This window comes from Drepanopeziza brunnea, assembly GCF_022702325.1.
Source record: "Drepanopeziza brunnea f. sp. 'multigermtubi' strain 214-2 chromosome Unknown ctg2, whole genome shotgun sequence".
NCBI classification, from domain to species: domain Eukaryota; kingdom Fungi; phylum Ascomycota; class Leotiomycetes; order Helotiales; family Drepanopezizaceae; genus Drepanopeziza; species Drepanopeziza brunnea.
In genome coordinates this window covers 727686-754539 of record NW_027094065.1, presented here as the reverse complement: position 1 = coordinate 754539, position 26854 = coordinate 727686, and the positions used below count along the sequence as shown (strand labels likewise).

The 26854-nt window shown below is 50.9% G+C and overlaps 6 protein-coding genes across 6 annotated transcripts; 4 read left to right on the top strand and 2 right to left on the bottom strand.

The window, feature by feature from the left end:
* Positions 1-210: 210 nt before the first annotated feature.
* L3040_001425 (uncharacterized protein) lies at positions 211-3983 on the bottom strand (the record flags this gene model as incomplete). Its single annotated transcript, XM_066156738.1, has 3 exons — positions 211-367; positions 773-1650; positions 1701-3983. The coding sequence occupies 3 exons, from the start codon at positions 3981-3983 to the stop codon at positions 211-213; spliced, it is 3318 nt and encodes a 1105-aa protein (XP_066012760.1).
* Positions 3984-5174: 1191 nt separating this feature from the next.
* Positions 5175-7652, top strand: L3040_001424 (uncharacterized protein; the record flags this gene model as incomplete). The annotated part of the gene is made up of 5 exons (XM_066156737.1): positions 5175-5242; positions 5309-5441; positions 5501-5785; positions 5833-6622; positions 6670-7652. 5 exons carry the CDS (start codon positions 5175-5177, stop codon positions 7650-7652), a joined length of 2259 nt encoding a protein of 752 aa, XP_066012759.1.
* An 858-nt stretch (positions 7653-8510) lies between these two features.
* On the top strand, positions 8511-11240 carry L3040_001423 (uncharacterized protein; the record flags this gene model as incomplete). Its single annotated transcript, XM_066156736.1, has 6 exons — positions 8511-8607; positions 8699-8719; positions 8797-9075; positions 9134-9724; positions 9777-9959; positions 10006-11240. 6 exons carry the CDS (start codon positions 8511-8513, stop codon positions 11238-11240), a joined length of 2406 nt encoding a protein of 801 aa, XP_066012758.1.
* Positions 11241-12772: 1532 nt separating this feature from the next.
* On the top strand, positions 12773-15202 carry L3040_001422 (uncharacterized protein; the record flags this gene model as incomplete). Its single annotated transcript, XM_066156735.1, has 6 exons — positions 12773-12914; positions 13175-13223; positions 13370-14501; positions 14551-14633; positions 14686-14959; positions 15014-15202. The coding sequence occupies 6 exons, from the start codon at positions 12773-12775 to the stop codon at positions 15200-15202; spliced, it is 1869 nt and encodes a 622-aa protein (XP_066012757.1).
* A 6285-nt stretch (positions 15203-21487) lies between these two features.
* Positions 21488-23527, bottom strand: L3040_001421 (uncharacterized protein; the record flags this gene model as incomplete). The annotated part of the gene is made up of 3 exons (XM_007292977.2): positions 21488-23098; positions 23193-23224; positions 23296-23527. The coding sequence occupies 3 exons, from the start codon at positions 23525-23527 to the stop codon at positions 21488-21490; spliced, it is 1875 nt and encodes a 624-aa protein (XP_007293039.2).
* A 1150-nt stretch (positions 23528-24677) lies between these two features.
* L3040_001420 (uncharacterized protein) lies at positions 24678-26590 on the top strand (the record flags this gene model as incomplete). The annotated part of the gene is made up of 2 exons (XM_066156733.1): positions 24678-24867; positions 25023-26590. The coding sequence occupies 2 exons, from the start codon at positions 24678-24680 to the stop codon at positions 26588-26590; spliced, it is 1758 nt and encodes a 585-aa protein (XP_066012756.1).
* Positions 26591-26854: the final 264 nt, after the last annotated feature.

Here is a 26854-nt window from a genome sequence, read left to right as displayed (position 1 = left end):
TTTGGCCGAGGTTGGAGGTTTTGAGTACTCTCGTAGAGTTCGGGTTGAGAGTGAAGACTGACGGTGGGGGTGTCTAGATGGGTAGATGGGTGGGTGTCCTTTGTTGATGGGCTTCTTCCATTGTTCTAGATTGCTCAATGACAAAGAGGGCCAGTTGTTTCCGGGTTGACTCGATGAAGCACTCTGTCAATAGATAATGGATCAACCGTATCAGGACTGCCTGTCAAAGGCCATGTGGGCAACGGACTGGGCGTTTTGGGAGCTCGGACCCGCAGTATTTCTCGTTGGGAGAGCTCGAAGATTTCGCTTCTTGAACACACGACTTCGCTTCTTGAGTATTTTCATGCCAGCCAGAGCTTTGTTGCTACTGCGCACAAGCATGAAAGGAAGCTCAATTTCACAGTAGACATGGGTAGGACACGGCGGAAGAACGAACGCAGTGAAAATCTTACAGCTCGTTAATTAGAAGGGCATCAAACGCACGACGAACCTGGCAAAACAACATGTAAAATCCCCAGCCACCTTGAATCGAATGTATCCAGCCCAACCAATAACCGTCGCATAATATCCCGCCTCGATCCTAACGCCGTCTAGAGCCAGCCAGCGTACCCCTTTGCTTTATCGCCCAACACCAGTGCTGCATACCAATCCAGAGTACAACGTATCCCGATGCGCGCCGTGACCCACTGATTACACGGCCCTTCTCTTTTTCAAGTAGATGATATAGGAGAAGCTATTCTGTGTGTCTTGAAACTGACAGGGGCTGACAAACTTGTCATTGTAGTGATGCCATCCTCCAGCTGAATTGGGATCATTCCTAGGAAGGCCTGGGTGACGTGCCATGGTCGTGTAGTGTCCTGTATCTAGGGTTCCTGAGTGTCGTTGTACCGCATACACGGCGTATTCATAAGGTGCTTTGTGTTCTTGGTCTTTGAGCGGCTCTGGACTCGCATCCCGAGGACAGAAGTAAGGTTCGAAATTGATTCCGGTTTCTGGGAAGGTCACCACCGTGTTAACTCTCCTAGAGATTCCGGTCACTGGATCGTTTACGAAGCGGTTGAGAGTGATCATAAGATATTCGGGAAGTCGTGTGATGTAAGCATTTTGTACCTTTGTCCTCCTCGGCAAAGGTTGTCCCTCCACCCAATTTTCCTGCCTTTTGCATATTTCGCTGTCGCAGTCAACCAGACCTGGAAGGGTGTTTCTATTGCCCGGCCCAAACATACCACCAAGCAGTGCTCGTAAATCCGTGGGTTGGTCAGTAGTTATGGTGACAGGCAATTGCTGAAAATCGTTCCAATTCCGATTAGATGTATTGCAGCTCATGCAAGTGACCACATTGCACGTTTGACCCCATGAACGCTGAGCGAGCATTGAGCTCTGGCCCCTCATCATTATCGACCAGGCATACTGAGAGGCCTGATTGAGCGGGAGCGCGGCTTGAAGGGTCAGTTCTTTTGACGTAAGATTTGTCCTGCCAAAGTCGGGACGCTGATCCCGTCCTGGATTTATCTCATCGTCCAAGACATCGAGAAACCACAAGAGGAATTCGGCAGCATCGTGTTGCCGATCCACTCCACCAAAGCAGAAACCCTTGACGTTAGAGGCTGTTGCGTGACGAGACATAAAATGGATAGTGTTGACATATCTCTGATAGAAGGTCAGTAAAAAATGCAAGGAGAAGGGAGGAGACTTCTTACAGCAAGACTGGTCGGGCCCACGTAATCATACTGCCCGCTCCACATATTGCGGAACAGATTGGACAGGAATCGGAGCAAGAGTTGTGGGGGTCTTGTGGTCTCTCCTCGTCGCGCAGGGACGTCAAAACTACCCGGTGTGAAGTTCCTAACAAAATCACGGATGAAAGGGGTTGCACTGAGTGCTTGAATGCTAGAGTTGAAGTAGCACAGATATCTCGGATTGTCGAGGCCAGTCAGTCCGGGGGAAACCTGAAGAGTGCTGATAGTTCCGGGACCTGCAGCGTAGGAGGTGACTGTGGTTCTGTCGAAAATGCCGCCAGATCTTTGTCTTGGAAGCGCGGGGGCTGGCCGAGTTGGAAGTTGTGGTACGCTGTTATCGATGTCATCTGGAGTGGCATGTTTGTACCTGACGGGTGGAGACTGCGAAACCATGGATTCCTGAATCACAGGCATCTCTGGATATTTGTTCAAGAATGCATCCACAGTCCTAGCATATACGAATTCATTGAGATCCAACTGGTCGTTAGAACCAGGGCTGTTTGGGGCATCCTCTTGTTTCAAAGCCAGGTCCCATTTCATCTCTTCGTCCGACGATAAGAGGCGAGATGAGCGAGATCTCATACGTCCCAATTGACTTGCGGGCATATTGAATCTGCCTACTGATCGCGCGGAGCCTGCTTGCTTGGCGATTGATATGGAATTATCTGTCGAAGATGACCTCAGCGAATTAGGGCCAAGAAGGTCTATCCATGCATCTAGCCCTCCAACAAGTAGTAACGGACGTCGCTTCACTCGCTTCTCGTATCCATAATCATAAACAGCGGTTGCAAAATATTGCAGCACGCCTTCGCTTGCCCTTGCGTTGACGGATTTGGAGCTCTGATCATAGTAAACAACCAAATCGAAATCATTCCTCGTCTCAAAGAGAGATTGCTCGAGGTCTGGTACAACAACCATGGTTTCTCCCAGTACCTCAGCAGTAATGCCGTTTTTCAGTGTCATTGGCTCGATGCAGATGATCGATTGTGACATGATGTGGCCACGGTCAAACTCCTCGCGGCTTCTCAAGTCGACGATTAGGATAGATACTGATTGGGATTGGTACTTGACAAGTTCTTCAGCAGTGATAGTTGAAGCGTCGGGAAAGACCGGAGTTTGAGGCTTTAGGGCTTCGGGGCCATCATCGTTGTCAGGAATCGTACGAGGGATAGAAAAATAATCCTTTCTACTCTCATTGAGATCGGGGGTAGGCCCTACTGTCGATACAGGTGGGGCAAAATTGGGCCTTCCGTTAGCCATGTAAGATGATGACCGAGCTATACTTGATGGTAGATTGATTGTAGCAGCGTCATCTACGCCTGAAGCTGGGCTGTATATGGCGTCCGGGGCCCGCGGCATCGTAGGAATCGATACTCCGAGTGGGATTCTAATATGGCTTGGAATTGTCTGTGGAACAGAGGGCATCTCTCGTGGCCCAGTAGGACGGCTCATGCTCGAAGTTTTCGTGTGCTTTGTTTGCGGCGCTGGGGAACCTGAAGGCATACCGGGTATCACGATAGGCTGGGTCTTGATTCGAGGATCTTGCTGTACTGAATTGACGGGCTCTGGATTCCTCAAGAGTGCGAATCGTGATGCCAAGTCTGTCTGGATCGAATTCCCATGGAGAGCTTCAGGCTTAGGCTGAACAGGAGGAGCAGGCCTCTTGCGAGTATTCGTTCCATTCGTGTCATTGACGGGCCCATCGGGAATGGACTGTGTCGGGAGATGGCCATTACCTACGGCTGTGCTGTCTCCGGAATCATTGACAGAGCTAGTTGAGGTAACTCCACTTCTCGCATTGTTCTCTTTGATCATGGTCTTGACACTTGCAAACGTCCCATGTTGCTCATTGATCCGCTTTTGGAGCTTGGCGTATAGTCGATGAAGTTCCCCCCGATCGGCCTGAAGAGAAGGGTAGTCTCTGTGGCGGGGTATATAGTCCACAACGATGATCGACGCCTTGAGGTAATCTTGCAGGGCCACTTCCGGCCGGTGAAAGTCCAAGTGAGTATCCGCTTGCTTGGACATAGACTCTCCCTGCAGCAAAAGCCGTCGCATGGCCCAATGGATCATCTCAGGCTGGGGCCTGACGGCCAGCAGTTCGTCAAGAGACGGTAAAACTCGATTCCCTCCCCTCCAGCCATCTGTGGCAATAGGCTTCGCGCCGTTCGCCATACCAACCGGTCCTCCACTGATTGAGGTCGCTCGCGTGTGGGGCAGCCCGCTTGTCGCAGCTGGACTCATCTCGTAGGGACAGCCGCTCTCCTAGAGCATGTCGGTTGAGCGATCAAGGTGCTGTTATCTGCCGAGCACGATGGGATCAGGGCTCGCGTCGGGGAGGCGTATACTCGATGGGAAAGCCAGGTATTGTGTTCTGCAGGGCCTGCGCCCGGAGGGTTCCTCTGGAGACTCGGAACAGGAACGGTTGAGCAAATCGTAGCAGAAGGGTATATGGAAGTGTAAATCGAGGAGGTATTGGTATTCAGGAATAGGTGTAGTGGCGGTGGCAGAGGCAGAGACAGTAGAGGTCGGGTCGGGCTGGTTGCGGTCAGGTCTCAGAGATCGTAGTACTTAAAGTGCTTTCGGTAGTAGGGTTCCCAGTCGCCGTCTCGATTGGTATCGTGGTGGGATGATTGATGATGGCCAGCGAGATGGAGGAACAAGACAGAACAAGGCGACGTGGGGGGGGAGGAGATGTTCTATTGTTATTGTAGTCGCTGGTCTTTATTGATTCCTCGGAATGCATTGGGATTCCTCACGTCCACATTCACGTCCACGTCGAGGTCGAGGTCCAAGCCTGAAACCGCGTCATACCGATATGCTTAGCGAAGCGCATCATTGCAGGGCTCTGGAATAATACGATAAAAAATCAGAATAGTGGATACTAATCATTTTCAGTTGTGAACAGATAATTACTCCCATACCATCTATTACACTTTGTATAATCCGTCGCAACAATAAGGAGTTGGAGAGTGCAGACAAAGGATTCTAACGACAATATCGGGGGTACGTACCTGTAGCCGCGGCGAAGGTGGCAATATCATTGAAGATATGCATTGGAGGAATCCAAAAGGCAACATCAGAAGAACAACTTTTAAACTGATATACCACAGTTACCTGTGATAAGGTAAGTCGAATGCTTGATCATATACATGTATATATATATATACCTATATATCTATATACATATACCGGTATATCAAGTTCTGGCTTGATGCAGGGATGATTCTAGCGTTACCGATAGGTCCCGCAATTGCGAGTTACAGCACGGCACCAGTCTGGTACTACCTTTGTAGCCTCATACATGCTTACGCCTACTAATCTCGAACCCATTTCATCATCTACATCCAGCCTCGACGATCCTATCTTTTTCTTCTCAAGATTTCTCAACGCAAACTGCTGTCCAGAGCAACACGTCGCGTATAAACAATGAACATGGCGGGATGGTTCGCATCCACGTCGCAGCTCGACGAGCAAATCGACAAGGCTACTTCGAGCTCACTGCAAGCTTCCTCCTCCTCCTTAGCTCAGAGTCCGGCCAGGCCAGAGTGACTGCTAACAGGATGCAGCGAAGATATTTCACTCAACCTCGAGATCTCTGATATCATACGCTCAAAGACGGTCGGGTCGAAGGAGGCGATGCGGTCCTTGAAGAAGCGCATAGGCAACAAGAACCCGAACTTTCAACTCAGCGCTCTCAATGTGGGTATACCTGCAAGACATAACGCCACCTGGGATATATGCTAACTGCACTTGCGCAGCTCACGGATACCTGTGTGAAGAATGGAGGATCCCATTTCCTGGTCGAAATCGCCTCGAGAGAGTTCATGGACAACCTGGTTTCCCTCCTCACGGCCTGTGGCGGGGCTGCCGTCAATGAGGAAGTAGCGGCAAAGATACTGGAGTTGATCCAAGTTTGGGCGACGGCTACCGAAGGGCAAAATGAGTTGTCTTATATTGTAGAGACTTACAAGCACCTGCAACGAGAAGGCTTCCGTTTCCCACCCAAGGTCGATGTCGCGAAGAGCATGTTGCTGAGCAATGCAGTAAGTATTTGTGCGATGGATGATTTGTTAAAGCTGACATCATGAAGCCGCCCGAATGGACCGACTCTGATGTATGCATGCGATGCAGGACGGCCTTCAGTTTCACGAATCGCAAGCATCATTGCCGGAATTGTGGGAATGTCTTCGACCAGCAGTGCTCAGCCAAAGTTCTCCCTCTTCCTCACCTCGGAATCATGCAGCCAGTGAGAGTAGATGACGGGTGCTACATCAAGTTGACGGATAAGTCCTCAAAGGGAGGATCTTTCGCGAATGACCGCACTCCCCGCTCTCCCTTAAAGCAACATCGACCAATTAGCTCCATGCAACCTCGCAATGCACGAATAGAAAGTTCTTTCGATGAGGATATCCAGAGAGCGCTTGCTATGAGCTTGGAGGAGGTAAATGGACATGTAAGCGCTGGATACGTTCCCCAAAACACAATCCAGCCCACCCCGAGACCAGCGACTGCCGATGGTCCGTCCAAGAACTCCTCATCAAGCAAGCCGGCCGAGGAGGAGGATGATGATCTCAAGGCGGCGATTGCAGCGTCACTTGCAGAAATGGAAGAGAAGAAGAAGCAGCATTCTGCCCACATGAGACAGGCTTCAAGCTCCAATTCTGCGGCAACTGGAACATCGGTGTTACCAAAGAACGATTATGAATTGACTCCAGTGGAAGCCGAGAACATTAACTTGTTTTCCACCCTGGTAGACCGGCTACAAACACAACCACCTGGAACTATACTCCGAGAGCCTCAGATTCAAGAGCTCTATGAGGGAATTAATAAGCTCCGTCCAAAGCTTGCCCGAACATATGGAGAAACAATGAGCAAGCACGGTATGATATTTTTTTCTTTCATTCTGTACTGGTACTGATTTAAACAGATGCTCTTCTTGATCTCCATGCCAAATTATCAACGGTGGTAAGATACTATGATCGGATGCTGGAAGACCGCCTGTCGAACACATACAACCAGCATACTGTCAGTGGATATGGTCTTCCCAGTCAACGCCCGCATTCAACTGTTTATCCATCAATCGCCACCAATGCGCCCAATATTCCTGGTAATGCTGAGAACTACTACACCGGAAACGCACCTCAAGATTCATACGCGCGCCCACAGTCGATGTATTCACATGGCGAGCATCAGCATCAACAGGCACAGTACAGCAACCGAGCCTCGGTCACTGGGTATCCTGAAGAGCAACGGCAGGAAGGCTATGGTCAATACCCTCCCCAGAGGACAGGCAACTGGCAAACTCCTGATCCATCCGCAAACTACGCTTCGCAACAGGCATCTCACCCGCCCGTAAACGCCCCTCAACAGCAGGCTCCTCCTTCAAACACTCCGCATCAAGGAGCACAGCCCCCAATGAACGTTCCATCTCAACCACCGACTACGTACGGACCTTCAGAACCTGCAGCTTCACCAGCTGCCGACCCCAATGCCTCAATCTACTATAATACCCCTGGTCAAGCAGCTCCGCCTCAGCCCCAACAAGCGCTCGAGCAGCAACAACCGCATTACCCACATACCCACCAATCGGCACCACAATTTCAGACCTCTGCTCAGTCAGTCTCACCTCTCCAGTCCGCAAGATCACCCCAGATGCCCCAAGAGCAGTATGCTCCAACTCATCAGCACGCGCCACCACCCCAGTCATACGCACCGCCTCCTCCCCCTCATCAACAACAACAACAACAACAACAACAAGCGCCCTACTGGCAGCAGCAACAACCCCAGACCCAGCAACAGCAATGGCAAACTCCAGGACCTACCCACACAGGATACACGCAGGATTCCTTCCCTTCAGCCCCTAACCACGCGCCGCAGCCCAAGGTCGAGGAAGTGCTCATCGAGCTTTAGTCTGATTTTTAGCATGCTAGCGACGGCGTTAGTGGAAATGGAAAGACAGATTTCTGAATTTGGGGGATTTGGCATGATGATCAGGTGAGAGTTGTGTACTTTTCACAGGACCTGCGGCGCGTGCGGGGTTTGACATCGTAGATAAGGGGGCTGTTAGGCGAGATCAGGTAGCGAGATCTCCTGTTTGTAGCGAGCTATGTAATTGAATTCCTGCACTCCGTTCATTTTATTTTATTATCTTTTGGTGGGCCACCCCTACCTGTACATCACCTGGTGATTTTCTCTAGGAGGGTGTCAACAGCTGTTCCCATGGGCGCTTAGTGGAGAAGTAATCATAATGCTTGATTGAACCTGGAGAAGCTATAATTATATGGGATAATTATATGGGAATGACGTTATGCCAAAGTAAAATGTGGTTCCAAGAGAGAATTTAGCTTGTGCGTTGTTTTTCCCATGGCTCTAATCCGTTCGGGCAGTGTCAAGATGGATAGACTGTGAAAGATAAACGAAATGACTTAGCATGACAAGTATCCTTTCATCAGGACTATTATACATAATAAACTCTTTATTCAAAAGAAAGCAGGGTTTGAAGGTCTTGTTAGGCAAAGGAAATGATTATATAGGTATATTATGGCGGTGATTATCTACCATGTCTTCCGGAGAGAGAGTTCACGATGACGCTACCTTCAAACACTTGGCAAGGAATTTGAAAATAAACCCCGCTATCCATCCATCCATATCCAAGCTTGCCACGACCAATACACGACATCAGCCTCCACCAACCGAACCAAACACTCTGCATTCTTGCTGCTTCCGGAACCAGAGAATCATCAGCATTGTCACGAGAAAGCTGGCAACATGTCGCGTCATAAATTGGTAAAGAACCTGGATCTGGACGACGAGCTGGACGATTTCGATGGCGGGGACGACTATGCTGAGGATGGAGCCGGCGAAGGTTCGTCTGCGCTTTTCGCTTGTCTAAAATATCTCTCGTGAATGTGGAATTTATGCAAAGAGCTATATATACTGATACCAGAGTCCTGCAGAGCTCAGCGAAGAAGACCAAGGTCTGTCTACCCCTCCAAGACCCCGTACCCCCAGGCTCAAGACTCAAAAAGTGAACTGAACCGCTTTTTTATCTTAGAATACATGCGAGCTGGTACCGTAGCAGTACGCGCCGAGCTCCCAGGAACCGCCTCCCACGTCACCGAGAAGCAGATCCACGAGGCACTGTGGCATTACTTCTACGATATCCAGAAAACGGTCGACTACCTGATGAGGACGTTCGTGATGGAGCGGCCGAAGAAGGAGAAGAAAGCTAAAGGTGGGCTGATTTCCATTTTGCATGGGGAAGGAGATCCTGCTGGGGTATATGTGTATAGCTGTGGATCTGGGTCTGGACTTGATGAGACTGGATCTGAAGGTGGGTTGACCTTCACTGATGTCCTTCTGCTCTGGTGTGGAGCTAATAAGTGCCAAAGATTGCGAGGAGGCTTTCTCCTGTGCAAATTTCTTCCGGGATATGCCATGGTTGAATACTCCTATGGACCGGCAAGCGGAATTTCTTGCGCCCCTTCATCCAAGAGGTGGACTGCTGGGTGGTTCTTCTGATGGAGCACCGAAGATGTCGAAATTACAGGCTTTGGCAGCGGCGAGGAAGAAGAAGGCTCAAGAACAGAAATCTAGTGAGGGTTCGGGGATGGATAAGTCTATGGCCGATCTCACGCTCAACTCGAGCGCCGATAAAGAGCAGCCATTCCCGTCCACAAAGTCTACATCAAGAGGGTTCCCTGTACGCAAGCGCAAGGACTCAAACCCCCACGAGAAGACTGCCAAGGCTCCGCCGGTGGAGCGAGGAGGACCAGAGCCAACTACGCCCGTAGAAGGCCCTCCAGTCGACCAAGCGGAGCCCTCAGCTTTCGCCAACACCATGTTCAGCAGTCCTACGTCCACCGCCCCTAGCACATCCAGCCTTTTCTCTCTACCTTACAGCAGTACTGCCGCCCCGATAACCGCTGACCCGTTCGCAGGACCTAGTCCGGATGACGTTGTCATCGCAGCACAGTCGAAAGGTTCGACGACCTCAGCTATGCGCCCTCCGAATTGATACTAACCATGGCGTAGCGAAAGGAGGGGGCAGCAAGGGACCGCCGAAGACGAGTGGGGAGAAGCGGGAGGATCAGATTGCGAGTGGTGTTGAGGCTGTGAGGCTGGATGATACGCCGAAGGCGAAGAGTAGGAATCTGGATGTGTTGAGCGAGTTTGAAAAAGCAAAGACGAAAAATGCGGCGAATTTCGTGGTTATTGGTAAGTTGTCCTTTACTTGGTTCTGGTAGTTGTGCTGACTTTGTAGGCCACGTTGATGCTGGGAAGAGTACTTTAATGGGACGCTTACTATATGATCTGAAAGTTGTAGATCAACGTACGATAGACCGGTACAAGAAAGAAGCCGAGAAGATGGGCAAGTCTTCGTTTGCTCTTGCTTGGGTGCTGGACCAGGGAACTGAAGAGCGAAGTCGAGGTGTCACAATTGACATCGCCACTGACAAGTTCGAGACTGAAAAGACATCATTTACGATTCTCGACGCACCTGGCCATCGGGATTTCATACCAAACATGATTGCAGGAGCAGCGCAAGCCGATTTTGCAGTTTTGGTAGTTGATGCCAATACAGGATCTTTTGAGTCAGGACTGAAGGGCCAAACGAAAGAGCATGCATTGCTAGTACGAAGTATGGGGGTCCAAAGAGTCATCATTGCAGTCAACAAACTCGACACTGTAGCCTGGTCAGAAGAACGCTTTCTCGAGATCCAAAACCAGGTCTCCGGCTTCCTCACACAAGCCGGATTCCTACCCAAGAACATAGCTTTCATACCCTGTTCCGGACTTTTGGGAGAAAACATTGTTAAGAAGGCCACTAACACGGAAGCAAGCTGGTACACAGGCCCTACGCTCGTAGAAGAGCTTGAAAACTCCGAGCCTATCACGCGAGCGCTCACCAAACCTTTACGTCTTACCATCAGCGACGTCTTTCGAGGCGGCGTCCAAAACCCTCTCTCTATCAGCGGCCGGATCGAAGCCGGCAGCCTCCAAATCGCTGACGCGCTCCTCGCCCAACCCTCGGGAGAAAAATGTTTCATCAAAGCCCTCGAAATGGACAACGCGCCCGTAGACTGGGCTGTCGCCGGCCAGAACATCACCGTACATCTCCAGAACATCGAAGAAAAGCACATCAAAGTCGGCGACGTTCTCTGCTCGCCTGCAAGCCCGATCCAGAACATCAAGGAGTTTACGGCTAAGGTGCTCGCGTTTGAGTTCCTGACGCCGGGGGCCGTTGACGTGCATCGCGGGCGGCTGCACGCGCCGGGACGCATCGAGCGGATCATCGGGGTGCTGGATAAGAAGAGCGGCGCAGTGGTGGGCGCCGGGGCCGCGGAGGGCAAGAGGAAGAAGGCGAGGATTGTGAAGCCCGGAGAGCTGGCAAGAGTCAAGGTCGTATTTGATGGGCTGAGCGTGCCGCTTGAGGCCGGGGCCAAGGTTGTGCTGAGAAATGGCGGGGAGACTGTTGCTGCTGGTTTGTTGGAGTGAGGGTGTTTTAGATTGGGGAGGGGGTTACTTACAGCGGCTGTGGGGTTGTGGTTGTGGTTGTGGTTGTGGTTGTGGGTTGCTTTTGCTCGGGGGAGGTGTGGGATGGGTGATGGGATGAGTGGTGATGACTGCATTCATTGCATATATACCTAGCTAGATGCGTATCTACGGCGAGGCAGAATCGAACTTGAGAAGCGATGAGTTACTACACACCTACCATCACCGTCTTGATGCAACACAAAAAACGTGGTCTTCCAAAATCTTCGCGTGGGAAATTCGATTGCCTTGCTGACTCTTGTGCTCCGTTCCACGTATGGAGGGAGTAAGGCTCGGTAGATTCATGATTAGTCACCTGCAAAATTGCTGAAATCGTCTGAATAAAATGCATGAATTGCGTTGACGCATGATTGTATGCATGAATACGTGAATGGATGAATGCATTAATGCCAAGATTATAAGAGCAAAACGGCGTTCTATGAGGTTCTATGCAAAGTGAAGTTGCGAGAAGCGACCACTGCTGCCCCCCTATTGTGTGTTATCTATTTTCATCAGACTACCGAAGTAATGAACGGGTAAATATAACGTGATCAGATACGGGATGACGGAGAAGTTGGCTTTGTTGCAGATATTGGACAGAGATGAAGGATGGTCGGTGGTTTGACGATGGGTCTGATACCATACCTACCTACTACGTACCAGTACCTAGTACTTGTTAATGGGACGGACAATCGAATTTCCCCGGCTTGGTCTTTGGCCAGCCTCACCTTACCTTGCTTGACCTTGACCTGGACCTGGACCTGGACCTGGACCTGCCCGACCTCTTCTGTGCTGCGCACGTGCACTTGCTTGGCTTCGAATGAGGTGGCTTGACGGCGATGTTCAGATCGACCCTAGAAGTAGAAATAAGGATCTGGGGGTTTGAATGCACGCCATGATTTGTAGCCGTGGCATGGCAAGAGAATGGGTTGAATGCAAATAAATGAATATAAACAATAAACAATGAACAATAAACATTTAACATTTAACATTTAACATTCGGTAGCTATTCCTCTCTCTCTCTCTCTCTCTCTCTCTCTCTATGATTAGAACAACTTACACTTCTTACCGACCATCTGGCCTCTCCTTGAATTAATTAATTAACTACCTACACACCTCTCCGCCGTTCCCCCCCAACCTCCCCCCGTCCAATTTTAGGTTATGCTTGCGGCGCAAAGGTGTCCTTAAAGCTTAACGAGCCAATCAGCGACTAGCCAGCCCTTTCTTGTAATCGTGTCCAGATGAAATTCGAAGTTCATGGCCCAGCATAGATAAAACCGATCAACCACTTCGATCTCTCCATTTCCTCATCTCTTCTTTTCCTCCAAGAACAACCATCTCCCTTCTTCGACTACCACCCGAGGAAGACGACCCCGACTCTCACACCTCTGCCATACTTTCATTGAGAGGTAATACACATACATCAGACTTCCAACCAGAACATACCGAACAGAGAACAACTAAACAGACAAGCAAGCGGAAGCACACTGAGCACGATGGCTCGCGGAAACACGAGCTCCACTTGGATGGGCTTGTCGGCGCTCTTCTACTTGAGCCTGCTGTTTGCGCCTTTGGCCTTGGTAGGACGTGTGAACGCAGAGGCTGAGCAAGAACCCTTACAAGAGAACTATGGCACTGGTAGGTTCCTCTCCCCTCCTCTCCCAGCTGCAAATCGACTCCTGCCCATCTGCGAACATGCGCCTTTGAGCCGCACATTTTACGACAAGTACTGACGGGTAATCGCATTGCAGTTATTGGTATCGATCTGGGCACAACCTACTCTTGCGTAGGTGTGATGCAGAAGGGCAAAGTCGAAATCTTGGTCAACGATCAAGGACACAGAATCACACCTTCCTACGTAGCTTTCACCGATGATGAGCGATTGGTTGGAGACGCAGCAAAGAACCAGGCTGCCGCGAACCCAACGAACACAATCTTCGATATCAAGTACGTGCCCTTTTGCTTTCCATCTCTTTGAATCGCGGCTATGCAAATGCAAGGTGGCCTCTCAAGGCGCCCCAGATCTGCAGCAGCGAGCAAGCCTAGATCACTCTCATTCGGCTGGCTATCTAATGCTGACCATCAACTCGCAGGCGTATGATCGGTCGCAAGTTTTCAGACAAGGATGTTCAAGGTGACATGAAGCACTTCCCCTTCAATGTCGTCGAGAAGGATGGCAAGCCCCACGTCAAGGTCCAGGTCAGTGGGGCCCCGAAGACCTTCACCCCTGAGGAGATCTCCGCCATGATTCTTGGAAAGATGAAGGATGTCGCCGAGTCGTACCTCGGAAACAAGGTTACCCACGCCGTTGTTACCGTTCCCGCCTACTTCAACGACAACCAGAGACAGGCTACCAAGGATGCCGGTATCATCGCCGGTCTGAACGTCCTCCGTATTGTCAACGAGCCTACCGCCGCCGCTATCGCCTACGGGCTGGACAAGACCGAAGGCGAACGTCAAATCATCGTCTACGATCTCGGTGGAGGAACCTTCGATGTGTCTCTCCTCTCTATCGACCGTGGTGTTTTCGAGGTTCTCTCGACCGCTGGTGACACCCATCTGGGAGGAGAGGATTTCGACCAGCGTGTCATCAACTACTTCGCCAAGAAGTACAACAAGGACAACAACGTCGACATCACCAAGGACCTCAAGACTATGGGTAAGCTGAAGCGTGAGGCTGAGAAGGCCAAGCGTACTCTCTCTTCCCAGAAGACCACCCGCATCGAGATCGAGGCCTTCCACAACGGCAACGACTTCTCCGAGACTCTCACCCGCGCCAAGTTCGAGGAGCTCAACATTGACCTTTTCCGCAAGACTCTTAAGCCAGTCGAGCAGGTCCTCAAAGACGCCAAGATCAAGAAGGCCGAGGTTGACGATATTGTCTTGGTCGGAGGTTCTACCCGTATCCCTAAGGTCGTTGAGCTCATTGAGGAGTACTTCGGCGGCAAGAAGGCCAGCAAGGGTATCAACCCCGACGAGGCCGTCGCTTTTGGAGCTGCTGTACAAGGTGGTGTCCTGTCTGGTGAGGAGGGTACCGAGGAACTTGTTCTCATGGACGTCAACCCATTGACTCTCGGTATCGAGACCACTGGAGGTGTCATGACCAAGCTCATCCCTCGTAACACCGTCATCCCTACCCGCAAGTCCCAGATCTTCTCGACCGCTGCCGATAACCAGCCAGTGGTCTTGATCCAGGTCTTTGAGGGAGAGAGAACTATGACCAAGGTATGGAAAACGTATGCTTACGATGAACCTCATGCTGACAATGATCAAGGACAACAACAACCTCGGAAAGTTCGAGCTTACCGGTATTCCCGCTGCCCCCCGTGGTGTTCCTCAAATTGAGGTCTCTTTCGAGTAAGTCAAATGTTCCAACGGTGGTCTGGCCAGCTGGTAACATCATAAATAGGCTTGACGCGAACGGAATCCTGAAGGTTTCTGCCTCCGACAAGGGTACCGGAAAGGTCGAGTCGATCACCATCACCAACGACAAGGGACGTCTCACTCAAGAGGAGATCGACCGCATGGTTCAAGAGGCCGAGAAATACGCCGACGAGGATAAGGCCACCAAGGAGCGCATTGAGGCCCGTAACGGACTCGAGAACTACGCTTTCTCATTGAAGAACCAAGTCAACGACGAGGAGGGTCTTGGAGGAAAGATTGAGGAGAATGACAAGGAGACTGTAAGTCCCTACTTCTTCCACGCTCCGCATGAACATTTACTAATAGAATCGTAGCTTCTTGAGGCTATTAAGGAGACGACCGACTGGCTCGAGGAGAACAGCGCCACGGCCAACGCAGAGGACTTCGAGGAGCAGAAGGAGAAGCTGTCCAACGTTGCCTACCCCATCACCAGCAAGCTGTACGATGGGGCCGGGGGTCCCGCGGGTGGAGATGACGAGCCCGACTCGCACGACGAGCTGTAAATGTATACCTGGTGTCTTTTTTTCGTTCCTCGCGTGTATTTGGCTTGGGCAGCGGTGCGGTATGCGTATGAATGACATAAACCAAAAGATTTTCTAATTCCTGCGTCTGCGAGAATAACCAAGGGGTTTTTCTCAACTAGGGGTACACGGGGGAAAATGTAGGCTGTAAATCAAAATGACGCACTTTTCATGACTATCTTTCCTCGTAAAATTCCTACAGGCCTTAACACAACCTCATGGGCGTGAGGGTTAGGTAACTAAGGTAATCAGAGTAGAGGTGTGACCTTTTCGACTCCCCCTCTCCTCTTCCTCTAGGCTGTCACACTCCACTCACACACTTACCTCCAGGCGTAGTAACAACTACCGCCTGCGGGTTACAGGTGCCTCGGGTATCCTATCCAAAGTGGAGTGTTTCCGTGTACGTTTGAACTACCCTCTCCTCTCCTCTCCTCTCCTCTCGGGGTGTACTCTGTAACACTTGCTCACTTGCTCACTCACTCGGTCAGTAGGCCAATAGTACTTACTTAGGCCTGGAAGGTAGTAAGGTAGGTTGGTAGGTGGGTAAGTAGGTGGGTAGGTAAGTGGGTAGGTAGGTAGGTAGGTGGGTAGGTAGGTAGGTGGGTAAGTAGGTGGGTAGGTAGGTGGGTAGGTAGGTTGGTAGGTAGGTAGGTAGGTAAGTGAAAGAGAAAGAGAGAGAGTACTTGATGCTTGATGCTTGGATGAAAAGCAGCTATGGATGGATATAGTTTCGGGGGTTTGGTATCTTCTTTTTCTTGCTTGCTTTGGGTATCTGGGTAGTTGTTCTTGGGCCTCTTTTTGGGGGGGGGGGGGGGGGGGGGGGGGGCGTGGTTCTTTTATGGCATTTCATTATTTCAATTTTCAATTTATACATCAAACCACCCGTTCTTATCTATTTATTTATGGTGCTTTTTTTAGAATTGAAATAGGGAACTTCTTTTCTACTATGACTCGATATGTTTTGGATTTTATAATTTTACTTTTTTTTATTCTTCGAATCCTCATCGTCTTTAGATCTTTTAACACCGCGCTTTTTTCATAATTCCAGGAGCAGCGGCTTGTTCAGGAGCAGCTTGCAGCTTGTAGCTTGTAGCAATGTGAAGCTACTCTTGCGCTGCACTGGACCTCGTCGTCGTCCTCCTCCATCCTCCTCCTCATCTCCACTCACAGCCTCAGCCAAACAATCGTAACCAACACCCAACCCCCTCCATAAAACACATCGACTTATCTTCTTCAAAATACATACACATCTCCCCCGACCTCCCCCGTACAACCAACCTCCCCTCTTCCTGACAACGCGCTAATCACAACCATCCCCCGCTCCTTCCCAATCCGCGCTCGACGACGCCAAGCGAACCGCAAGACTCGAACGAACGCAGTGGTGGAGAAATCACATACCAAGCTCGCGGCCGGAAATCATTCTTCAAGTACCAAACAGCCGTGGGATCGTCGAGCCCTTTGAAAGACATCTTGATGTAGTTCTGCGGGCGGCGAATAGATGAAGTCCAATGTCGATGCTTACGTACCCGAGGAAAGCATCCTTGTCCTGTGGCTCGGGTCGCGGCGAGAATCTTTAGCTAGCTAGCTTGTACATCGCCTTCAGCGGGATTTTGATTCCAAGCAAGCGTATAGATTTCGGCGTCGGATGGTTTTCTGGTGTCTTGGTCGTCGGTCGTCAGTCGTCGGTCGTCGGTCGTCGGTCGGAAGGAGGAAAGGAGGAAACATCGGGTGCGATGGGCATGGATTGAAATATAGGCCTTTGTCCTAGAGCTTTTCGAATACCTGTGTGTGTGGGAGATGATGATCCCATTCTGAGGAAGGGCTCGATATTTGATTTCCGCCGCTGTTCTGGGGATGGAGGCGCTTCGTCGCTGGCTCGCTGTGCGTGCATGTGAGCAAGAGACGTGGATGAGCTGCCGTGAGCGAGTCGCTGGACTGGTATCTATGTGTGTGAGATAGGATACTACAATCATCGATGGCCTTCTTCTTCTTCTTCTTCTTCTTCTTCTTCTTCTTCTTCTTCTTCTTCTTCTTCTTCTTCTTCTTCTTCTTCTTCTTCTTCTTCTTCTTCTTCTTAATAACTTCATTCAGCTCCCTGCGCTCTTCTTCCTCGATAGTCTTCTCCTTGGCAGGACTTCTCAATCTCTTACCGAGATCCGTGCTTTCTTCACTCCATCCACGAGATCCACGAGGTTGGATTTCTAAGCGAACCTACATGTTTCGATTGCAAGACGCTATAAGCAAACAACGTCGGAGGATCTATCATACTGTTTTTTTCAGGGAGAAGAAAGCAATTGGTTTGAAATTCTGTCCCCCTGGATAGCTAAATGGAATGGATTAGAGGAGGCGTGGTTGTGTTTCTTGAAAACTGTCTGGAAGGTGTGTGTGAGAGAGAGAGGGAGAGAGATAGCATATTAGATCAGATCGAGAAGGCTTGAAAGGGCTGCGAAGTTCGAAGTTGATACAAGTTACGAGCGAACTGAAACAGCTGGGCTCGCGCGCGTAGTGGCCCTACTCCGTATTTGTCGTCGGAGCCGTTTACGGAGCCTCGCAACGGGTAGTCCGCAAGCCTTGGCGCCCCCCCCTTCCCTTCTCTGTTGGGCCCTACAACTCCTGGTGTATACAGTCTTGGGTCTGTACGAGCTTTGTATATCTCAAATAAAACAACCGTTTCGATTTATTCTCAGTTGTAAAAAATTAAAATAAAAATAAAAATAAAGCGCTTTCAATAGATTTGATTGTCGTAGATATGCTTGAAACAATGATGATATTGGAATGTTCCTCACAGTCTGGAACTCATATCAATCGCTACCTCGATTAGGTGGATTGGTTACTTATGGCCTTTGCGTTTTGATCGGATACATACGTACATATATATGTATATATTTACATACATATAAACAAACAATCTAGAATACGGTTTACGTCCCCAAAAAAGTAAGAAGAAAAAAGTAAGAAGAAAAAAGTAAGCAGGATTATAAAGCTGAAGTATCTTTAATGGAAAAAAAAACAAAAAAACCCGCTCACGAAAGCCTCGCTCTGAATTTTTTGAATCGCCGAAAAAGAAGGAAAAAAAAAAAGATAAGGTTCAGAATCCCCAGCAATATAGAGTATTCCCCATAAGCATAGCGATTGAGCGATCATGAGTTCCGATGATCATCAGCCGCGGGTGACCGTCCCCTCCTCCTCCTCCTGCTGCTGCTGCTGCTGCGCCGGCCCTACCGGAAGCGGGACCTGGTTGTCGCGATCGTGGTTCGGGGGTGCCAGCTGACATCGGGCCGGTCAGTAAAAAAGGCACTAGAAATAAAAATAAAAATAAGAATGAGAAGAATAAGAAACTTCAATAATTTCAAAATGTGTTTCTACATATCTATTGATAGTTGGTTGATCAGGTTGAGAGTATGACTGTGATGGTAGGATCTATGTAAGTAGAGAAATGTGGGAAGAATGCTGGACTGGGGGAAATGGAGGGATCGGAGTTAAGGACTCGGGATCGGGGGTTAATGGCCCATGCAGCATTGGCACCACCACTAGGTACTACTACCGGTACTTCCCTCTCACCTACTTAGAATAGATAGCTCCTTCTCCTGAGACTTAATATACGTTACGAATCCTACCTATTCGTATCGAGTCTCAACATGGCGTGCACACAATCCCCTTATGCGATACCAACAAGAAAAGAAAAGGGTGTATGCGTGGTATATTGACCTCAAGGAGATAGTCAAGCAGGGTACCTATCTGATTCGTCTCTGGTAGGCACGTAAGCTCGACGACGATTTCGCTTCGTGCAAGGGTACGCAGGCCTGCTTTTCAAAGACGCTCTTTTCCGCCCGGTGACCCGGTGACGGCTCGGCTAGAAGATGGATGGGATTCCCCGTATAGCGAGCGGCTGGCCGGCGTAGCGAAAAAAAAATAAAAATACAAATAAATAAAAATAAGAAGAGGAGGAGAAGACAGTCACAAAGACAAGAAGAAGAAGAAACGGAAGATGGTGGGTACGATCTGGTCCGCATCTCGGGATGTACAGCTTCTAGTTGCAAGTCCTTCCCTCGATTCAGCGCTGATCTAGTCCCTTGCTTTTCGATACGCGACACGAGTGGGAACGGCGAGCTTCTCCGCTGCGCTGCGCTGCGCTGCGCTACGCCGGCGGTTGGAAGATGAAGAAGAAAGTTTCCATCGTGGAGGCCCGGCCGTCAGCCCCTCCTAGAACGCGGCGGAGAGTTCGGAAATATCTCGAGGCCCTATAGCTAGGATAGCATGGCCTACTACAGTAGGGTTGGTTCCGTTCCTGTCTATCTCGGTGAAAGGTACTACGTCGCAGGCGTAAGTATTACCCCTCGAGGGTATGGAAAACAGGGGGTTTAAAGTGGAAACTAAACTTTTAAGGCACCCTCGAGGGGTAATACTTAGGCCTGTACCGTGGTATTCGGATTTGGAATGCAAGAAGCGGGGGGGGAGTCGACTTACTGTATCTTCCCCCGCTGGAAGTGAGTTGTACTGTGTGGATCTTTAGCTTTAGCAGGACATTCACTATAGTCGGATGGGACTGGCTCGAGGGTGATATCGGCGGTGCCAGCCGGACCGGTGCTGGCGCTGGTGAACTTTCTGGGTCCGAGAAAGCTTCTTAAGGGAAGGTGGGATGGGATAGATGGATGTCTTTTTTTTTTTTTTTTTTTTTTTTTTTTTTTTTTTTTTTTTTTTTTTGGGCGTCTCCGCTGCCGATTTGACGACGTTAATTTCGTCGCTTAGCTCGCTTCCGGATTGGGTGATGGGATGGATGTGCGTGTGTGTGTGTGTGTGCACAGCTGGGGAGTCCGGCTGTAAATAGACTACGGTGTTAGTACGTATTGAATTTTTTCGATAAGGGGTGGGGGGAGGTATGCATAAGTACCGGTATATAGTAGTACGTACCGGTAGTACTGTACAGCATTTGATGATTACCGTAATTACACCTGCGCTCCCGGTAAAGTTTAAAAAGGCGCAATAAGCGACCGAGCCGATCCGTTTTGAGTCCGGAAAAAAAAAAAAAAAAAAAAAGAGCAGACTATAGTTTATTTAGAGTTCGGTCTAAGAGCTGCTCTTGCTGCCTTCTCGCATCAGAGGATACGAAGCTTGGATTCTATTTTCGTACCGGTCGGTGATGGCGAGGTCACGGACAGGATCAATACAATCGGCGGCGTCGAAAGACTTTACGAGATCTTCCGACTTGGAGATTAGAAAAGTCTTTTCCCCGCCTGATGAATGGATGGATAAGATTGAGTTCGCTATATGCTATCTCTAACTTTTTTTTTTTAAAAAAAAAAAAAGCTGAAATAGATGAGAGGATCGAAGGATTTAAGATGAGCAAGCGATATCGTAGCTACCGGTATTAAAGATGGTGCGAGAGGGAGGGTACGATTGAATCTGCGCAAGATATTGTGATATTGACTTGGTGTAGATTGTAACAGCGGCTAAGAAAGTATGGCTTTATTAGAGCTAGTTAGGAAAAAGGGGAAGGGTGATAAGAGTTATTGTTTCCCATGGTCGTCTGTCTGCTAATCGTCTTTATCTTTTACACCATTATCGTTTACGCATACTTCATAGCAAGAACTTGGAAGCAATCCAGTTTCGCAACCTGAAAGTCTAACTCACGTAGAAATCACAAATCATTGGACATTACGTAGCCATCTCAGCCACCTTCTAGAACGTCCTTTTTTTCTCCAACTTAATTTGTCTTCTTATCCTCTCCCCTTCTGATCCTGCTTCATCTGATAAACTTTATTCTATGCCCCACTAAACCAGTCCCCGTTTTTTTTTTTCTGTGATCCAAATAGCCTTCCAACCTTCCCCGCATGGAATAGTCTCAACTGCCAAAAAAACTTCAAGTCTGCAACCAAATCAACTCTAATCAAGAATTTCAGCAGTAGTTACCATTTCAATCCGCACGCATCCTTGTAAAAAAGAATCATGCTTAAAGTCAAAATAGACTTCTCGCTTCTCTCAACTACCGGTACATACGAGAGAGATAAAGAAGCTTGGCAATGTGAAAAAAAAAAGAAAAAAAAAAAAGAAACACGTTTCGATTTCCGGCCTTGGGATCGAAAACATCGCAAATCGTGCTGTATCGTGATGAAAATAGTTTCTTATTTGGAATTTCCTGTTTGATTACCAACCAATATGCGGCTGTCCACCATCCTGCTAAGGAACGAACCAAGATCCGCTACTGAAGCTGGATGAAACATTTAGGAAATTTGAGTACCCGACCCAGCTTTACGTGGCGGCGCATCTCTACGCGCACCCAGCTTCCGCCAGCATCTTGGGAAAGATCGGGGTGCCGAAGCCCGTGACGGCATCCCAGCCCGTGGTGGTCGGGAAACCGGTGGTGTTGCAACCGCCGTTGTAGCCCGTCGTGATATCCGTAAAGGCCTTGTAGCCCTTCTTGTACAGCCAGGGGTTGAGGAAGCCCATCGGCGTCCTCCCCTTGCTGATCCGCGCGTCGTTCACCAAGCCCAGCACGCCGGCCATCAGCGGGCAGGAGGCGGACGTGCCGGACACGATCTTGACCGTGTCGTTCCACACGTACTTGAAGTACAGGCCCTGGGCCGCGAGGTCCGGGTAGGCCCGGCCCGCCGGGTTGAAGAGGCCCCGGTGCTCGCCCTGCATGTTCCGGACGTAGGCGGGCACGACGGCGTCCTGGTAGGAGGGCCGCTTGAAATACTCAGAGAAGCCGGAGCCCGACGCGTAGTAGCCATGCGTCTTGCCATCGGGGCCGTAGCCGTTTGCGGGGCGAGAACAGGACGTCTCGGGCTCGAAACCTTGGGTTGCGCCTACGGCTGTGACGTAGGGGCAGGAGGGGGGGAAGGAGGCGAGGAATTTGAACGTCGCGTCTCCGTCGTTCGAGATGCAGGCCGAGGCGTTATTGCCCGCAATACTTCCCGCGCCTCCGTCGCCGGAGGAGAAGAGCATCGAGATGCCGCGGGCGCCGAGCTGGGCGAAGCCATTGCAGACTCGCTTGGCGTAGTCGAGGGGCACGGTCTGCTCGTCGTCGCCGTAGGAGGTTGAGATGACCTGGGGGAGGGTCTCCTGGGCCAGAACGTGGTTGATCCAGGCGAGGTAGGGCTCGTTTCCAGGAGGATCTCCCGCGGCCTCGTCTGGGATCATCGGAGGCTCGCCGCCTGTAGTGTAGGCGGTGACAGGCATTGGGTAGGTCATCCCGATGATCGTTTGGACGTCGAGATTGGCCTCGACCGAAGCACCATCGGCGAGTTGCGCGGGGGTCAAGGAGCCGTTTTGTTGTGGGCCGTCATCGATGCTGACGAACTTGAAGGAGTCTGCCCCGCTGACGGCTTCTGGCTTATAGATCGACAAGAACTTCTTGGTATCCGGGCGAATGGGTACCTCCGCGAGGAAGTTGTTGAAGCCGATTTGGTTCTTGCCAGCAGCCTTTTGCTTGTACCCTTTGGTCTGGTACAGGGTCGCAAAACAGTCGGGCGTGGTACCGTTTATGGTGCAGACCTTTCTCAACGCTGGGGAACGGGCCTCGTTGATTCCTGGGTATGGCCATGGGATAGTCTCAGCCGCGACGGCCACTTCCTCGCGCTTCATGGCGCGCATGAAGGAGGTAGTGGGTTGAATCGCATCGACGTGCCCGTGGAGATGCTCGGGGAGAGACCAAGTCGGAGCACGGACGATCTCGGTTCCATCCTCGTGCTTGAACGTGTGATACTCGGCATCGAGGAGTCGCTCGGCGGTGCGGACGTTGATTTGGATGTTGATCCAGTCCTGGGCCGGGCTGTATGAGACGTAGACGATGCCGTTGGCTGCCAACCACTCGTGTAGCAGATGGAGGGACTCATCCGAGGGTTTGATCAGCTCGTTGACCTCGTCGTGGGTCAGATGCTGGGGATGGTTAGCGGTGGTGATCCCGTGATATTATGATCACGTGAAATACAAACGTGCATGTAAGTGATGGTAGAATGAATGGGTCACCTACCTTGCCATATCGATGGTGGTCTGGGTCCGAGACTACTCAATGATATATGTCAGTTGTTCCGTTTATTGTTCCATTGATCATGATCATGATCATGATCACCCACCCTCGTTCAGATGACGCTCCAACTCGCCAAAGTTCGACTGCTTCACCCCAATCTGCAGCTTCAACACGGCATCGGCCGGTGCCCGGGCCAGCTTGGTCCATCTGGTGGGCACCCGGTGCTTCTCCTTCACGGCATACGCGGTCCTGACCGCAATCGTCTTGACCGGGCTGGCCCAGATGGACTGGAACTGGACCGCGATGGCCACGGTCAACAGGATCGAGGCTCCCAACATCTTGACTAGGTTGGACTTGAGCTTGAGCTTGAGCTTGAGCTGGGAGAGAGTGGGAAACGATCTTTGATTTATGCCGTGGCATCGTCCTCTTTATACACACGACGTCTGAGTCTGTCGGTGGCGGTATCGATGTCGGTACGATGTCGGTGTCCATGTTCGTGTTTGTGTTCCCGTGCCGGCGGCTGTCGACCGCCACATCTGGCGCTGCATGTTGACCTCAGAACTGGCACATCTCCCAGCATTGGTGGCCGGAAGGGAGGCGATCAGCGGTCGGGTGGGCCCAGTATATGGGGGTGCCTTCTTAATCGGGACAAGCTTTGCCAATCTCGGCTTGGCACTTGGCACTTGGCACCTCGAGTAACGATGGCCGGCCTTCCTGTATGGATGTAGGAGAGTGATCATGACTTCAAGTAGAAGCAGATACGCGAAGGGACCAGCTATCTGATCATCTCATGCTGTTGATGCGCTACAGCGTGAGATCTTCCCCTTCCTGCTCGCTTCAATAGCAGTGGCGCTTGATGTTGTCACACGTGACTGACATGCACTCCCTCGATGCGCCTGGATTCATGTGAGATCACGTGATTACATGTAGTCCTACGACTGTTGTTGTTGTTGCTGTTGTTGTTGTTGTTGGTAACTCACATAGTGGGATGACCCCTCCAAATAAAATCTCAATCAACATCATGCCACCCACTACCAGAAGTCTCAAACCCCATCCATCTAAGATCAATCAATAGGTACCTACCTACCTACCTGCCTACCTCTCGTCCGTAGAACTTGAGTAGAAACAAACGATAGTTAGCAAACACCGAATTTTCAGACATCTCCGTCGTATTTTAGTCCGCGTAACAATCTACTCCCTACGTGCCCTCTTTCGAATTGAGTTCAAGACGGATTACTACCTACTTACTGTACTGGATTCATCAGCACCCACTGCATCACCTGCATCACGTTGTCTCCGCGTCACTCCCGCGCATTTCCCGGCGTACATTATCAGTCTCCCCTCCCATCTTCCCCGTCTCTGAATTTCGAATTCCTGCTACATCACATCAACAGACGACAATACCTTGGTCTCCGTACCAGTACCAGTACCAATCCCAGTACCGTCAGCACCATCATACCATACCCAATTCCCTACACTCGCCTGACAATGGCTTCCGCAACCGCGGAATTTGGCATCGACGTGCTTGCCCGCTACAAGCCCATTGCCCTCGACCCAGCCAGCCCGAAACTCAGCGCAGAGCAAAAAGCCGACCTCCTCTCCAACATCTCCCTCCTCCTCGACACAATTGTCTACTTCACGGCTTCCGGCGCCGCACGGGGCGTATCCGGCCACACCGGTGGCCCCTAGGATACCATCCCCGAAGTCTGCATCCTGGAAGCCTTCTTCAAGCACTCCTCTGAGAAGTACATGCCTGTCATCTACGATGAGTCCGGACACAGAGTCACCACTCAATACCTGCTGAGTGCATTGCACGGACATATTCCCTTTGAGTATCTGCTGCCAGAGAGGCAAACTCGAAGCTGCCCGGTCATCCCGAGTTAGGCCTCACGCCTGGAGTCGCGTTCAGCTCGGGGCGTCTGGGACACCTGTGGAGCTTTGTCAATGGTGTTGCGTTGGCGCATCCCGAGAAGACGCTGTTCATGCTAGGTTCGGATGGCAGTCAGCAGGAGGGAGACGATGCGGAGGCGGCGAGATTAGCTGTGGCTCAAGGCTTGAACGTCAAGCTCTTGCTGGACGACAACGATGTCACAATTGCTGGCCACCCCTCTGAGTATCTCAGGGGCTACTCTCTGCTGAAGACGTTGGAGGGTCACGGACTGAAGACCATTGTGGCTCAAGGAGAGGATATCGATGAGCTCTACGCTGCTGTCTGCACTGCCGTCACTACCGAAGGACCAGCAGCGGTCGTCGTTAAGCGAAAGATGGCCCCGGGAATCAAGGGTCTTGAAGGAAGCACACACGCCGACGACGTGATCCCCGTCAAGAAGGCCGTCGAGTACCTGCAGAGTAAGGGCTACGACCAAGCGGTCTCCAAACTGGAAGCCATCACCCCCAACTCTCTCGCATACCTGTACTCAGGTTCCGGATCGGAGAAATTCGCCAACCGGGTCGTCTTTGGCGAAGCAGTATGCAAAGTCCTCGAGCCCCTCTCCAAGGAAGAAGCCAAGAGGCGTGTATTAGTCATCGATTCTGATCTTGCTGGCTCAACCGGTCTCTCGGTAATCGCCAAGAACCACCCCGAAGTATTCCTCGCATCCGGCATCATGGAGCGTGGAAACTTCACCGCGGCAGCTGGCTTCGGCGCTACCAAAGACAAAGTCGGCGTCTTCTCCACCTTCTCCGCCTTCTGTGAGATGATCATCTCGGAAATCACCATGGCTCGGCTGAACTTCGCCAACGTGTTATGCCACTTCTCTCACTCGGGTGTGGACGAGATGGCCGACAACACGTGCCATTTCGGCCTCAACACTTTCTTCGCTGACAACGGCCTCGTTGATGGCGATACCACCCGCTTGTATTTCCCAGCCGATGCCAACCAGATGCGCGCTACCGTCTCCAAGGTCTTCTGGGACCAAGGTATCCGCCTCGTCATATCCACCGGCGCCAAGGTCCCCTTGATCTTCAAGGAAGGCACCCAGGAGCCATACTACGGCGCAGGCTACGAATTTACCCCTTCCAAGGACGACTTCATCCGCACCGGGAAGGTCGGATACGTAGTCTGCTACGGTGAGATGGTCTACCGTGCTTTAGACGCCGTCGACCGACTGCGCGCGGAGGGCGTAGACGTCGGTCTTGTCAACAAGAGCACATTGAACGTAGTCGACGAGGCGGCGACGCGCATCTACGGATCGGGTCCGTTCGTGCTGGTGGTCGAGAGTCTGAACCAGAAGACTGGGCTGGGTAGCAAGATGGGCACGTGGCTGCTGGAGCGACAGCTGACGCCCAAGTACAAGTACATCGGCACCACCAAGGAGGGCTGCGGCGGGCTGGGCGAGCAGATCTTCCATCAGGGACTGGATGCTCAGAGTGTAATGAAGGCAGTGAGGAGTTTGCAGTAATGAAATTGAGGCCACGAGAGATGCATGCGAGGTGTGCGAGCGACTGCGATACCAATGTACGACGAGAAATTAATCATGATCTTTACTTAATGGACAGGCAGGGGCAGTACCGGTAATACACTTTCTCCCCGTGCTCTGGGGTGGCTCGTGTGAGCTCGGTAGAGTTGTCACCTGTACGTCGCTCGATGCTTAAACGAATTCGAATCGCGTAATCCCTGAAAGCTTATATCAGAAAGCGTATCGCTTATCTATGTCTGCTATTCA